The sequence below is a fragment of the Momordica charantia genome, assembly GCF_013281855.1.
Source record: "Momordica charantia cultivar OHB3-1 chromosome 11 unlocalized genomic scaffold, Mcharantia_2.0 BLBB01000011.1, whole genome shotgun sequence".
Lineage (NCBI taxonomy): Eukaryota > Viridiplantae > Streptophyta > Magnoliopsida > Cucurbitales > Cucurbitaceae > Momordica > Momordica charantia.
Window position 1 is genome coordinate 9,668,588 of NW_028275159.1, and position 17,287 is coordinate 9,685,874.

The window sequence follows — 17,287 nt, forward strand, 5'->3', positions numbered from 1 at the left end:
TCATGAGGAGTCGCGCCATTTGCTTTTCAAAATGTCAAGCAAAGTCTCGAGATATTCCAAGGATGCTTCGAGGATTGGATGCATAGTGGTAACCTTAGACGTTGGACAGTCGTTTTGTAAGTATGCAATTCTTCATCACTAATCTCGAAGGAGTGTCTAATTAGAAATTCTTGAATGGGGACCGTGCGAATGACTGGAAGAAGTTGTGTGACGTCATCAAGTTGCTTGTCTGATGATGGGACAGAAGATGTTTGAAGATAATGCAGATCTATCTTTCTTTTGCTTTTGTAAAGTTGTTTGTCTGTTTGTAATTATTTCGCTTTACTTGTAATTATTTTACATTTTTTGTTAGGGTCTTGTCATTTAAAGATAAGATTCCATAAGATAGGGTGTTTTGTCCTATCTTGTTGGCCACGTCTTATCTTTACTTTCATAAAGCAGATTTCAAAGTGATAAGGTTATCGGTCAGGGTCTTGTCCTGTGACCACAAACTTATCTTTATCTGTTTTTCATGTAATCAATCATTGTCTTGGCTAGAGACTTATTGGTGTCTCAAGCTCCTATAAGTATACTCATAAGCCTCAACCAGTTATGGTATCAGAACGTTTCCTCAAAAAACTTCTCTCTTCTCTTCTTTCTATGAAGTAGTCTCCTTTTCGAGGGGAGGAATTGGGAAACATATAACCTTTTAGTGGTATGCTTTTGCCTTTTGAATTTTAAGTATGATATATCTCTATTGTTTTGTTATATCTTCTATCTATTCAATCAATCCTATTCCTCAACAGATACGATAAAATAGTATTCTAAATATCAATGTCATAGGTGGAAATCAGGCGATAAACGAACAAAAGGACTGGTCAACCTCATGAACGGGTGTTACAGATGAAATTTCCTTCTCCAAGTTCAGAATACTCTCTTATAATCTCAAAAGAATAATATTGAAGGATAAAACTAGGAGAATTAACGAAACGATGGATTTAGATCGTATGTAGAAATTTGAAGTAAAACATATTGCTACTCTAGGTATCCTATCCTCCCCTCCATATGCCTTTATGAACCCCCTTTATAAGTTTCTCTCTAAGCTCTATCTTGCTCTCTAGACAAAGGTCTTAGTTCCTTCTTCATCAAGTAAAAAACTATACATGAACACCAAGATAATGGTGAAATCGTCAATAAAAGTAGAGACATAGTGAAAATTGAAGAAGCTCTCTATCTGGAATATTCCTCATGTTCTTAAAAAGGAAATTTATCATATCAACACTTTCAACTTTGGTCAGAAAAATATCATAGAGATTGTGGAGAAAAATCTCCCTATTGCTCATGAATTTACTACTCTTGAATTTACTTACTCGGAAATCAATTTTAGAACACCAAACGAAATTCAAATATATTTATATCGGTTGCGTTCAAGTTGCTGTCAAACCTCTATTAAGAAGAGGTTTAGACAACCCTGTTTATGTTGCCTTAAAGAGACAAAAGGCACTTAAACTTTTCTGACTCTAGAAATCGTGCAATCAAACCTTAAAAAAGGACAAGCTTCTTCAAGTGTAGACCCGAATATTGCATTGCAGATGATGATCCTCATATTCTTAAAACCCCCACTCTAGATATTAAATGTAAGGGTTTAAAATCCAGAAGATGAAGTCATAACATACTCTATTATATTTAGAGTATATCACAAATTGCTTTATATCAGTTTGGCCCTAAGAGTCTTAGAAGTCTATCCGCAAGGACAGACTATGCTTATGGAGGTTAACCTTGAGATCCTTGGTTATTGTCCCAAAGCTTCTCCAATGGGATCAAATAACTAGAGATCCAAGAGTCTACATCAAAACCCTTTAAAAGACAACTAGTTGTGGATTGAATTGAAGAAAATCCTGACAGATCAATTGATGTTTATTTCAAGGAAGAAGAACCATAGTCAACGATAAAAGAGTTTATATAAAGCAAATCGAGTATGTCTGCATCTAGACCTGTAAAGCCAAAATAACAGATAGACATGTCTACTTCATTCAGGCGTAAATCACTGGATTTTGAAAAACCTATCCCTAGTATTCGTTACGAGAGATCAAAGTGATCTCTATCCCCTACTCAAATTGATATGGATACCTGAACTAGCACGAAATTCCAAATCAACGTAATAACACAAGATTCCATAAGATAAGGGTCTTGTCCTATCTTGTTGGTCATGTATTATCTTTACTTTTCATAAGTAGATTCAAAAGTGATAAGGTTGCCAGTTAGGGTCTTGTCCTGTCGGCCACAAACTTATCCTTATATGTTTTTCATGTAATCAATAATTGTCTTAGCTAGAGATTTATTGGTGTCTGAGCTCTTATAAGTATACTCATTACTGGTTGAGCAACTTGATGACGCCACCCAACTTCTTCCCGTCATTCCCACGATCGTCGTTCTAGAATTTCTAATTAGACACTCCTCCAAGATTAGGGATGAAGAATTGTGGACTTACAAAATGGCTATCCAACACCTAAGGCTGCCGCCCCACCGAATCATCCTTTAAAGTATCTTCAGATTTTTCTTGACATTTTTCCAAGCAAATAATTGCACAGCTCCCTGTGAAGATCACTGCAAAATCTGTATTCTTAGTCATAATAGGTTTTAAACATTTAATTGTGTGAATACGTCTCCAAATTTTATCTAAGTCTCTTGCGTCTTTGACATTTAAATGAAATTAAATTTTGTGTATGATAAGAATCCTAAATTTTCAATTTTTAAGTTTAAATACGTATTAGACACGAGACTTATTAAACACAGAATTAAAGTTCAAAGCTTATTTGGTATTTTTTGTTCAAAAATTTAATTATTAGTAAGAAAGAAAAAAGAAAATTGGGAGAGTGTAGAGCAAAAGGAAAAAAAAAAAAGGAAAGCGGGAAGATTTTTTTTTCTCTTTTTTCGAGAAAGAAAGTCTGAGATTTATTTGTGTGTATGAACGTAATTTTGAAATTAACCTTCTTAATTTCAAATTTCAAACTTTATTAGTCAACTCAATTTTATTTTTGTTTTATTATTATTTATTTTGCTGTAACTTAAAACAAACGGAGATTTAGAAATAAAAAAATAAAAAATGATCTATCCATTTGGTTCAAGGTTTCTTGTTTTGAGAATGAAATATACGGTTGTATATATGTTTGAGATTAAGATGTCTGAAAATAAATTTTATATATGTTTATTTTGTGTGATTATTCTAGAAAAATGTATTTATGTGATCGTAAATATTGATTATTAACGAATCAAATTTAATTCAAAAATTAAATAATATATATCAAATTATAAATTATTTTATATTAACATTCTAAATTTACAATTTAGCACCATCATCAGTTAAATGTCACAATATTGTAATATTTTAAAATATAGTCTAAATACGATTTTAATTTTTAATGTATTTTAATATTAGTATGAGTTTGACGTCTTTTGAACAACTAACAAATGAATATTTTACCAAAACGAGTATAGCTTAACACGACCTAATAATCCCAGGGGCTTTCACTTCGACACGTCTTCGAACTCACGATCTTCTGGTCAGAGATAGGTGCCTTAATCATTTGAGCTATGCTCGGTTAGTGAAGGAAAAAAATTACTATATTGGTAAATCAAATATTACAAGTTGTTTTGTCATCCATTATAATTTGCTATAAAACTATCATTATGCTCTTTTCATAAATTTTATTGTAAATTATTTAACATAAACTTAATACAACCACGTCTTTTATTTATGTAACTAAGTAGAACAATTTCAAACCACATCTTATAAGTCAAATGACTAATAAAAACTCAGCCACAAAGACTTTATTTTAGTTAAATTACAAGCTTTAGTCTGTAAGATTGCAGCTAGTTCGTGTATAATAGGTTCTTAATCTTTAAAAAATGTCTGTTAAGTCTCCAAACTTTCAATTTGTATATTATAAATTCTTAAACTTTAGAAAATATCTAACATGTCGTTAAACTTCCAAATTTTATATTTAATAAGGCATTTATCTCAAAAAAAAAGTCATTAATTTTTTTATTTATTTTGACATAACCTACGTTAAAAAAAAGCACAAACTTATTAGACACAAAATTGAAAGTTGAGAGTTCTATTTGACGAAAAATTTAATTTTATATCTAACAGATCATTTAGTTTTAAATATGATAAAATATACTTTTGCCTAAGATTTGAACTTGATTTCTATTTGGTCCACGAGTTTACAAGACCATCATTTTTGGTCCTCTAGGATTTAAATTTAGTTTCAACCGGGTCCTTGAAATTTCAAAAGTGACATGTTTTGTTTCTGAAGTTTGAATTTAGTTTCTAATTGGTCCCTAAAGTTTGAATTTGGTTTCTAATTGGTTCTTAAGTTAAGTTGACATAAAAACATTCTTCATTTTCTTTTACCTAAAGTCTAAGTCAACATAATATCAATTGTAACAACTGTTGAGTGTGTTGTCCTAAACTCGTAGTTTGTAATTAATATAAAAACAAATTTATATTCAATATAGTTTTATTCAATCAATTTGTTGTTGAATTCATAGCATTGCATTGTCTAAATCCAATAAACTAAATATCCAATGTTATTATATGTAACCGGGACAATATATATACTGGGTATATATTTGATATACTCTCGATATACAAGTGGATAATGTCTCAGGAATAATCTAAAGGGTCTATAGTATATGGATAAGGCTGCGCACCTTATTCTGACAACACTATGGATACGGCCCACTTTGTAAATATTACAGACGACCCGATCCAGGTCGTTCGTGTGGAGACATGCGAATGAGGGTATCCTATACAATGAGTTTGTATAAGACCGGACCACGAAATAGTCGATGTTTATATGTAACGCCGTTGACTAACAGATTGCTATTTCATAGGATGACTAGACAACTCATTCTCAATCCTGAGTGAGTTATGGACTCATGTCCGTGAGGGCTCGTTCTTTGATCTGTATGGGTAAGAGTGGTCCGAGTTGCCAACTCAATATTCCTACCATTTTGGGGACGAGACCGAGTGGGGAGCTGGGAACATAACTTCACGAGATGGAATTCACTTCTCCCCAACTTTCGGGAAGTAGATGAGTGTTCTCTTAAATGCTGACTCCAGGACTTGAATAAAGGGCTCCATCCTCTCACTGGCTCGAGATGGACTTTCGGTTATTGGTTAGACCATAACTGGGTTGATCATTAGAGGACCAGTGGTATTTAAGGAGTAAGATGTAACTCAAGGATAAAATTGGTAATTTGACCCAACTTGAGTTACGAGCACTCGTGAAGGATTGACTTGCCATTAATGGTCGTATATCCGTAGACACGAAAACATTCTGCAGTGAGAAGAGTGCAGCTGCGAGTCTTTAGTGGAGTGACCCGTAGTTAACGAAAGTTGATTAACTCGGTTAATGAGTTTGACCGATTAATCTCGTATCGTTGGAGCTTCTGATCTGTAGGTTCATTAGGTCCCCTTGCTAGCTCACAATGGGTAAAAGAAAGATAATTTTTTTTGGAAAAATTTGAAATGTTCAAATTTCTCAAGGGATTATATATATGTATATTGATACATTATAATATATAGTTAATTCTAAATTAAAAAACTATATATTATTAGAGAAATTTTTTGAATGAGATTCAAATAAAATCAATATGAATAGGATTCATATTAAAACTATAGTTTAAAAATAATGTGCATAAGATGTACATTATAACTATAGGTTATACGAGAGAAATACTTTTAGAATATGATTCTATTTTGATAATAAATAATTAAGTGTTAATTATTTATTTAGTTAATATATCTATATATATATAATTAATCCATTATTAATTAATATGATTAATTAATAGTTACTATTAATTATTAATATTATTATAATAATAATGTTAAAACACTCCCTTGCACGGGAGTGGGTTTTTTCTTTTCTTCTTGTTTTTTTTGTGCATAATGGTTTTTTCTCTCAAATCTCTCTCTCAATTCTCTCTGGGTTTCCAATCGTTGTTCCCACCAGCAAAGATGCTCACTAGAGACATTTTTCTTTTCCATTTGTGGGTTTGGTTCCTCAAAATTCAAGAACTAGATCTCCGTTTCCACTACGGGATTAACGTCCCTTCAACATCTCTATTAGGTTAACTAATGCCAACTCAACTCAAGAATCCATAAGAAACCAAACTCAATACTACTAGACACTGCTATTTTGTAACGTTTCTATTTCTTGTTTCTCGTTTCTAATTTTCTTAAGAAATATAAGCATTTTGCAACTTATATAGAAATTTTAGAAACGTTCTCAAAATTATATAGAAATTTTAGAAACAACACAAACAAATTTCTTCTATCATATCCTTATTTCCAATTTATTTCAAAACATAAATAAAAAGCTTGTTTATTATATTTGAACTTATGATGTTGGGGTCATGCAATTTATTTTTCTTTATTAAAAATGACGTTAACAAACATGCTCTTAAATTTAACATATTAGATACTTTTTAAAGGAACGTTGCAAATAAAAGTGCTACTTGTAATTTAACCTAAGTGGACTAAAAAAAGCGGAAAAAATAAAATGGAACATTAAAAATTTTAAGAACCTACCAAAAAAAAAAAGGAATTTGAATCCATTTTGATTTTACCTCCCGGAATGCGGTTTGGCAATGGGAATCATATCGTTGGTGGGGAAACTGTGATATCGGTTACTGCCATTACAGCCTTCAGTTTCGTCCTCACGAGGAAGCGAATTCGCCATTTGAGCTTCTTTTTCCTCGCTAAGGAAAAGCTCTGCTTCTTCCACACTCGAGGAATTGTCGTCCAGATTCCATGGATGACCGTACACCATTTGATACAGACCTTCGAGCTCTGCGGCAACTTCCTTCATCGTCGGCCTTTCTTCTCCCTTCACTCTCAAACACATCTTTGCCAGGCTCGCAACTTCCTTCAATTTCTCGAATTCGACACCGCCGCCAAGAGTTTTGTCCAAAATTTCTCCGAGCCGATTCTGTTTCAGAGCGAGAAGGAAGTACATCGATAGATTCCGTTCTTCCTCGGATCGGCTGAAGGAGAGAGGAACTTTTCCGGTCATCAATTCGACGAGCACCACGCCGAAACTGTACACATCGCTCTTCTCTGTTAATTGACTGGTTTGGAGATACTCTGGATCTAGGTATCCGAGAGTTCCTTGAACGATCGTGGACAGATCGGCTTGATCTAAGGGGACGAGTTTCGAGGCGCCAAAATCGGAGACCTTCGCGGTGAAATTTTCGTCGAGGAGAATGTTTGTGGACTTCACGTCTCTGTGAATGATCGGAATCGTGGCGGAAGAGTGAAGGTAAGAGAGAACTCCGGCGGTTTCCGATGCGATCTTCAGGCGGATTTTCCAAGGAATTGACCGCGGCGATTTTTTCCTGTGGATGTGTTCGAAGAGCGTGCCGTTGGAGACGAATTCGTAGACGAGAAGCGGAACTTCTTCTTCCAAGCAGCAGCCTAAGAGTCTCACCGCGTTTCTGTGGTTGATCTGCGAGAGAACGACGACTTCGTTGATGAACTGTTTGTTCTGAGTTTTGTCGACAATCTTCGATTTCTTGATCGCGACGGCGGCGCCGTTTGGGAGGATTCCTTTGTAGACTGTTCCGAAGCCGCCTTTGCCGACGATTCGGTCGTCGGAGTAATTGTCGGTGGCTTTCTGCAATTCCTCTGCCGTGAAGATTTTTGCAGATTGTGCGGCTTCGTCTCTGATTGAAAGCTGCTGCTCCAACATTAGGCCTCCGTTTCGTTCGAAGAAATTGGCCTTCAGCTTGATGAGCTTCCATCTCTTGAATCCGATGTAGAACCAAGAACAAGTCACTAGCAGCGCCAAGACGCCCACGCAGATTCCTGTGAATTCAACATTAATTGTGAATTAAGAACAGTGATTCCTCCAGAAAACAAAGAAAAAGAAAAGGAATCGTACCAAGAGCTAAAAGGAGGACATGAGAGCGGCGGCGGCGAACGCAGCCGTCGCCGTCGTATCTGCCATTGCCGGAGTATCCATCAGGGCAAGAACATTTATAACCTCCTTCCGTATTAGTACATAAATCCGTACACTCGTTTGCATTACGATCATCACATTCGTTGATGTCTGTACAAATTAAACAATAATTACTCCTTGGGTTATTATATATATATATATATATAAATGACCATGAATTTTGTGCAGCGAAATGCAAACAAAAGTTTCATATTCGCCAGAGAAGATTTTAATATATAATATATAAGATATGATAATTATCTCGATTTTTTAGATGAAACACAGAGATATTATATGGAGATGCCTAGAGTAGTAGGGATATTCTTGTCCTTTTACATTTTGAGGTTAGTTTTTAATTCTACCTTTATCACCTAAAAAGTTTGAGTACTGCCCTTTACCTTTAAAATTGATTTAAATATCTTTTTGAACAATTTTCAACGTTGATAAAAACAGAAGTGGTTATTGAGTTTATGATTTTTAGAAAATGAATGACAAATACATGAAAAGCATGTACCTGTAACTACCAGACAATCACTCAAATTGAAAGTGAGTTAAAAAATGAACGGACGAACGTGACGTGAAAAGTGATTGTCTAGTGATTATTAATACTTGCCACGTTTATTTTTTAATGATTTTTTAAAAGCCACGGCTACACCACTTCTCTATTTACAATTGAACAACCATGTCAATTTACAATACTTGTTTTAATAGTATAAAGATTGTTTAGTAGCACGTTTGAATCAATTTAAACGTCAAGAGTAGATTAGTTAAAAATTTTTGGTGTAATTGAAACTAACATCAAAGTTCTCCAATAGCAAAAGAATACATCATCGCAAGTCAATCCTATCATAGAATTGTTCAACCAAAAAAACACTTTTCTTTAGAGTTATTTAAAGAATTACTAAGAAACATTATTATTTTAAATGGAACCTATGACAGTAACAAAATGATTTTGATCACGCTAAAAAATCACTTTCATTTAAATTTTAAAGGTGTGTTTGGGAGTAATGATACGTAGAAGAAGTGATTCTAAAAAAATAGATTTAAGATGATTTTTCAAAATCACCACCCAAATGACACTTTAAAAATCAAATTTTAAGTGATTTTATGTTTTCTTAAAATCAATTTTTTAATTTGCCAAATATGATTAATGGAAATGATATTTTGACAATTGCAAAAATGATTTGGCCATATCAAAATCACTCCCAAACACACTATAAGTAATACGTTAAAAATTCTATTTGAAATGATTTTTAACCTTCCTAAAATAAATTTTTAGTTTGTCAAATACCGGAGTAATTTTGACAATTGCCACACCCAAAATCACCTCCAAATAGAGTTCAAAGTGGTTATTAAATGAGTAGATTTCAAAAGCACCTTGAATTATCATGTCCCCCAAAACCACACCCTAAAGTTCGTACAAAAGAGAACATAGAGAGTTGAAAATTGTTGTACCTTGACAACCAACATTGGGCAAATATGGATTCCCAGTGAACCCCTCCAAACAGCTGCAGCGGTGGCCCCCCAAAAACCCTGGGTTGTCGCAGCGGCTGTTTCCCTGACACGCATTCCTCCCGCCACCTACGGCCGCCTCGCACGGCCCGTCGCCCACCGCCCAATCCAAAACCATCGGAACCGTGGTGTTCGGAAACTTTGGAATGTATGCCGATGAGAAGTTGAACTCCCTCTCCTCCACCACGAAGCTGTACCCACATGAATATATATCCGACCCATTTGATATGTCGTTTCCTTCCTCCAATGTTATATTCATCTGTGTTTAACACATACCATTTTCATATGTTTATAGATTCGAGAGGATTAAATTGATGATAAAATATGAAAATTAAAAGAATTTACCTACAAAATATAGATATGTATAGCTTCATGGAAGTTTATACTTTTCAATGATTAAACTCAAAATTTCACTAAAACCTAAGAAACGTACCAAAAAAATGAAAGAAATTGAAAAGTTACAACATTTAAAAAACATTATAGGTTAAAAATTAAATATATTTGCAAATACTTAAATAAGTGTTACAATCACCTTAAATTTGAATTACCTTTTTGATCAATTTCACCGAAAAGAATCGTTAGAAAAATACTCTCAATCTACGTTGTATGAATTATATAAAAAAAATATGTTAATAGTATTTCGGAGAAAAACAACATTATTTTTTTTACGAATTATTATTTATTTTTATAACTTTTTTCATAAATTTCTAAATTATCATCCACCCTTATAAATTTGAGACCTTCGAATGCGCATTGATATTTAAAACCTTGCCTCTTTCAATCCGCCAGGGATCATCATTTGACAGCACCCGACGCCAGAGCATGACCCATTCACTATACTTCGATAACCACTGCAGAACGATGCACATCCCGCAATGTAACTTTCGCCGTCCCGGAGGGCACCACCGATCATCGAGACCGTGCTGCAGCCGACAACTGTAAAGATGTTCCTCGTCGAGATGGTAAACTGGTCGACGTTGAGAAAAGCTTCTTTGTGGCTGCCAAAGGTATTCCCATTAGCATCAAAACAATAACTGGCCACAAGAGTCTCGATGACCAACTCGCCATCTTCGATCGAAATACTCACGACCGGAACGTCGCCAATGAACGGCTTGCTCGGGTTAAGCGAGCTGTTGCAGGTGATGAGAAACGCCTCACTGAAAGAACATTCAGGAGTGAGTCCAAATGGGTACGGAATCTCCACTTCGCCGCACCGGTCCGTGCAATTGGGGAAGGTGATCGGCAACTGTCGAGGAAGAGCTTCCGACGCTTCAGCATCATGGCTCGCCACGGCGGCCATGATCAGCAGCACGATGTGGGAGAATGTTTGCATCTTCCATAAAAAAGAAGCCATTGATGTGTGATATGCTTGAGAAGTTGATGATAAAAGTTTACATACTCAACAGATTAGATATATGAAGGTAAAGGAAATAAAAAGCTTGGATTATAATTTTATAAGTCGTCGCTGGCCGGTTATTAAGTATTTAAAGTTTATGGTAATTAAATTTAATTATGAAACTTAATGAAGACGACAAGCTCAGCTCTAATTTTCTGACAATTCCAACGACATGGGATGAAGATGTCGTTCTCTTTCTTTGGTAATATCTCATCCAGCCTTTTTCCAAGCAGGAGACCTAAAAATGTATACAAAGTTTTGTTTTTTTTGAAGAGAAATTTACACATAATTACAAATATTTTAACTTATGACCATGTCATTGGATCTAATCTTTGTTTTTGATGGTGATTAGTGGGTATATATAAAATTTGAAAAATACATCTTCCTTGATCTATTTCTATCGAATTTAATAAAGAAAATGTTTGACTCGGATCTATATTTTTATTGATCTATTTCTATCGAATTTAATAAAGAAAATGTTTGTAATTGGTTGAAGGTGTTCTAGTCCCTACCCCTAGCATAGGGGGAGACTCACTCTTTGTCTATGGTATATTCTACTTTTTATACGCGCATATTCTATCTCGTCTAGTCTCTTTAGTTTTGAGGAGCTCATGACTAAGAGTTTTTACCGCGGAATGTGGCTTTGACGGAGGGAATTGGGCTTCATTAAATGAAATGTTTCGTTGGTTCAATTTAAGGGGTTTAATTTTTCGGAATCGACCAAATCGAAAAAATGATAGGTTCAAAATCATATTGTTCATTGGGAATTGATGAGGGAAGAAGGACGACATGAAACGATTCATTTTGATTTCTTGTTATCATCGAATCATTCATCGTTAAGATGGATTTGGCCTTGCACGATCAATGAAATTCATACTAATGCTTGGACTTGTCGCAAGCTAATTTGAAAATGAAAGAAGTCTATCGAAAGCCTTTAGTATTTATCGCATGAATCACAAATTGATCATTTAAATAGTTCATTGAAATTTTTTGTGGTGACCAGTAAAAATTCAAAAAATTAGTCCCGACTATAGAAGTTGTTATAATCATATAATGAAAAAATATTAAAACATAAAGAGACGAAATTGATTTTTTTAAAAAATAATAATAGGGACGACCTTGAAAAAATATGGAATACATATTAGTGACTAATACACTTAGCTTTTAAATTATGGAAAATACTGAAAATGAATCTTGTACTTACCACCATTAAATATTTGACAACTAAGAGAGGAAATGCAAAAACAAGGAACTTTTTATAAAAATTAATGAGTTCTCAAATTTTCAATAATGGTGAGGAAAAAGTTTGGTCCTTAGTGTTAAGGAGCCAAAGTATTTTTCTTAAATTATAACTAGAATTTTGTATTTCCTCGGTGAATATAGAGATTATAATTCACTCGAAGTAATATAATAATTACAATCCCTTCTGCCAAGCCGATATTAAAGCCAAAGCGAGCATGACTCAGTGGTAATTGACATATATCTCCAACCCAGAGGTTGTGAGTTCGATGAATAAATTTGGAAATGGAAACAAGAAACAAGAAACTTGTTTGAATTGTTTCTAAAATTTCTACGCAATTTTGAGAATGTTTCTAAATAATAAGAAACGAGAAACATAATTAATTGCGAGAAATAAGAAATGATAACCTTACCGAACGAGGCCCAATATTGACTCCAAAAACTGTTATGGATGAATAAACCACCTCCAACAAAAAAAGCTTAAATTAATGAGTTGAGTAGAAGTTTATATTTTATATATTGGATATCTAACACTCCTCAGCTCACTTGTGGGTTTGGATAATTACACAAAACCCAATAAGTGGAAATCATTATAACGGGTGAGGAAATAACAATGTAATGATTCAAATACAAGATCACCCGCTCTGCTACCATCTTAATATTTAGGGGTTACATCTCAAAATCAATTGGCTATGAGGAGAAGCTCACTTATATTATAAACTCTTTGTTAGGATTGTGGCTATTTTGACTCATTGATTTTGGTCGAATCCTATTTTGGATCAGATCATGCTAACTTTTGAGCTCTTGTACCATATTAATAGTAAAAACACATTTAAATTATAAGAGTCATCATAATCATAACTCTCGGAACGTTATTCTAATCAAATTATGATTTAAACTTACTTATTAACTCTTAAATATTGCAAAAATGTACCAATTACCATTAAACAAATTGTTGCATGCAATCAAACTTTAAAACTATAAATTATTGTTACATCAAAACCAATTTTTTTCTCATTTCTACCAAATTTGAAATCAAAGGTGATTGATCAAAATTTTGAAAGTTTCGAAAGGGTGTTATTGTAACAATTCCTAAAATTCATGAGTGAGATAGAGGTTAAAATCTCCCACATAACACTGAGAATAAGAACAGTGTCTCTAAACTTTCTCGTCCCATTGTCATCCCTAATTAAATTATTACAGTTTGAGTAGTTAATTGGGTGCCTAAAGCTCATCTTTTCACGTACAATAATGATCTCCATTATATTAATGGTCAAATTTGGTACATTTTTCAGTCCTCTTATAATAAAATGCTATAACCCTTTTTTGATTCAACAAGCAAATTTATACAACAAAAAATACTAAGCATAAAATTTAGGTAATAAATTAGAAAGAAGTCAGCGATTAAGAACTTTTATATTGAAATTTAACAGATCCAAAGGCAATAAAATGAGACTTTTTTCACTTTCATTCTCTGGTGGGAAGTTTCAGAAACAGTTCTATTTGATCTTCTTCTCTTTATTATTTTTTTTTTTTTGCTTTTGGTCTGATCATGATCCACCCCATCATCTTTACAAGAGGGTTTCCAAATTCAATCAAACAAAAATAATAATCTAAACCAATATCATATGTTCATATATCCGCCATGAAAGCCCATCTCCAAGAGCTCGGGCCAGCCATCGGACGCGAAATCAGTGGTAGCTTCGCTGTAGGTCGCCGCCTCCTCCTCCTCTAACTCCCCCAATCTTCATCTCTCTGGTGACTCCGCGAAGAGTAGAGAGAGGAAGTATTTGAAGTATAATGTGAGTTCGACGTGACAATCAACTGTCGGAAACCTAAACCTTCCCCTCCTTTGCGGGCAATATCCCATCAACCTTCACAGCCTTTGCCACAGAGTTGGTCCCTTTCGATGGTGCCGAGGACGGCGATGGAAGCTTCTTTGGCATCATTTGCTCCCAATACTCTCTTGGCACCCTCGCCGCCTCCGAGACAGTGGCGAGGGCGATAACAACAGCCGTTAAGACCAGAATGAATCTAAACTTCGAAGAAACTAACATCATGAATAGTACTAGCTAGTGAGGGGTTTCGATTTCGGCCCTGGTTCAAAAACCGAGGAGAAATCAAGGGTTTTGAGAGATGTTGGGAGGAGACATGGTGAGTAATGTAAGGGAGTTGCCAACTAGTTTTGTTGTAAAAAAGGAGTGACAATGGCAGACAAAAGAGGAATTTATTATTGTTGCCTATCATGTAGCTCATGTTATGCCTTTCATTACCTAATTCCAGAGGGAATTATGAAGAAAATGAGATTCAGGGAAGTTTTATTGAAGCTTTATAAAATATTCTGAAATGGGAAAGTTGAAGATATATTATATAGTTAATTATATTTTCATATGATTATGATTTTTTTTTTAATTTATGGTTTTGAGGGTAAGAAATCTTTGCTGTCAGATATTTCTTTTTGGTTTTAATTTTTCTAAGTGTGTGATTTAAGTAGTAATTATGAGTTATGCCACACGTAGAAGTTTAGCTTTGCTTTACTTTAAGAATGATTAATGTTGTGTGTTTTGGCATATTTTTAATTTAAAGTTTTTTCTTGGACATTTTAATTTTAAAGTTATGCTTTTAGATTATTTATATATTCTAATGTCACAACAATTTTTTAGTTATTTTAGTCTGGTCTCTAAAAGTTCACAAAGTAATCTTTCAAATTTTGGAAATAACGCTGTTAAAATTAAATCTTTTGACAAAATAGTGGCATGACTCAGTGTTCTCGTTGTCAAACATTTACGATTTTGAATACCAAAAATTTTAAGGTAATATATATTTGTTTTAATTTTTCTATTCAAATTTTAAGGTAATACAACAATTATTCAAACACAAATTAAATGGATAAATATTAGGTGACAAAATAACAGCAAGATTGTGAATATGGTTATATTTTTAAAATTAAAATGAACTCTTCGTTTGATGTCAAGAAAGTTCAAGAAATGATTTTAAATTCCGTGATTTGAAATCTAAGAAATGATCTAAAATTCTTTAGGTTGTTTGAAGCGATAATGAAATGAATATGTTTAAATTTATTTCTTTGATATTCAGGAAAGGAAAAGAAAATAAAAAGTTTACTGATGTATGCCTTTTTAATCTAAATTTATTAATTAGTAAATTAAAATATGACAAAATTAAATATGTAATTTACTCTGAAGTTCTATAAAATCCTGCAAAATCCCACCATTTTGATCAAAATTTTTTTTTACATAAATACACGATTTCAAATCATTCAAAATACTGAGGTACCAAACAAACCATTTAAAATCCCTCAAAATCCTAATATACCAAACATGCCCTAAATAAGACACATGTTAAAAGTTGGTGGATCAAAATGTTCATCTTTTAAAAATTTAAGGACTAAAATAGACATTGCGAAAGTATAAAAACCAAAATAAACCAAACCCGAAAAAATTTGGTAGCAATAAAATTGAATCCTGAAAATTGATACCCAACAATCTTTTAATTAGCTTATCATTAGTGTATTGCTTGCAAGGCAGCATTAAATTAAAGGCTAAAACAAAACCACTCAACTCCATGAACATGTAATATTATTAAAACAATTATTTTGTGGTTCAACAAAAAGGAATTTTCTAAGGTTGTGGTTGCACAAACAAAGGAAAGTTGTTCCAAATTAAATAAGGTTTTGATGTTCTTGAGATGGGCAACAATGGAAAAAAGAAGCAGATTTTAAAAGTTTAATGGAGTTGGATCAAAAGGAAGCAGTTTTTGACACACTGTTGTATGCCATTTAGCCAACACAAGAAAATTATTTTATGCCATAAAGTTTTCTACACCCATCACCACTCTGAGTGAGAGATTTCAAGTACTCTGATTTAAATATTATTTTGGTAGTTGAACTTTGATTCATATGCACCCCTATTTTTGTTCATTTTAGTTCTTGTTTGGGTCCGGATCATTTATTTTAATTATAATTTTAATACGATACTTTACTCATTAAATTTCTTGAAATATAACTATAAATTTGTATTCTATGGTTTCTATTGTGTATAAAATGCACGTTAACTAAGAAAGATCAAATTGATCACTTTTTAAAAGTTTATGGACTAAAATAGCGTTTTGAAAATAGAAGGGTTAAAATGAATAAAACTGAAGAGTACATCAACTAAAATAAATCAAAGTTAAAAATATATGTACTAAAATAGTATTTAAATCCATTGATAAATGAAGTCATTGTAAGGGGAAATACCTTTTGTTTGAATAAATAATGGGTTAAGCTTTTATTTTTATATATGATATTTAGAAGAGAAGGGCATGTGGGTTTCTATAGTATATTGTTGTTCTTCATTTCTTTTTGGGTATGGAACTTTTGTTCGATGAATATATTTTGATGTTCATCATTACTTTCAACGTTTAATGATATAAAGATTCAACTAAAAAAATTCAAAACATTAAAGACAATATTATAAATTTAGCACTTGAGACAATAGACAATTTAGCTACGGTCATTTTAAAATTCACTATTTATTTGTAAATGTTGTTTTATACAACATGTGGGGATTAAATTTACAACCTCTCGGTTTAAGATATATGTCAATTACCGCTGACCTATGTTCACTTTTGACTATTTGTAAATGTTTCAATTTCACCGATCATATATATATGCAATGTTGTGACATCAAAATACCTTTTATTGGGTTATAAATACTAAATGTTTTGATTTGATGAATAGAGACATGCTGACCCATAAATTTTCAAACATCCTCGTTTCATATGGCTTGACGCGTAATATTCGTACATAACTTGATATTATTGAATGGGGTCAGAAAGGAGGTTCAAAGATAGTGGCAAATCCAAAATTTATGTTAAGAAGACATATAAATAATTTTGAACACATCGATAATAGGTTAAATTACAAATTTTATCCCTCTAATTGAGGCAAAGTTTTAATTTGGTCTCTATGATTTTAAATTGGTCTCTATGATTCAAGATTAGCTTCAATTCAAGTCTATATAGTTTAAACTTAGTTCCAGTCTATGATTCAAGATTAGCTTCAATTCAAGTCTATATAGTTTAAACTTAGTTCCAGTCCAATCCCTATGGTTTGGTATCTCGCCGGTTGTATATTTTAACCACCCAAAAAATT

The 17,287-nt window shown here is 33.1% G+C and overlaps 1 protein-coding gene across 1 annotated transcript; it reads right to left on the bottom strand.

Annotated features, from left to right (window-relative positions):
- Positions 1–6,397: 6,397 nt before the first annotated feature.
- Positions 6,398–10,800, bottom strand: LOC111021159 (wall-associated receptor kinase 2). Its single transcript, XM_022298014.2, has 4 exons — positions 10,273–10,800; positions 9,444–9,759; positions 7,932–8,099; positions 6,398–7,855 (listed from the first exon to the last, which is right to left on the bottom strand). Exons 1-4 carry the CDS (start codon positions 10,798–10,800, stop codon positions 6,615–6,617), a joined length of 2,253 nt encoding a protein of 750 aa, XP_022153706.1. The 3' UTR covers positions 6,398–6,614.
- Positions 10,801–17,287: the final 6,487 nt, after the last annotated feature.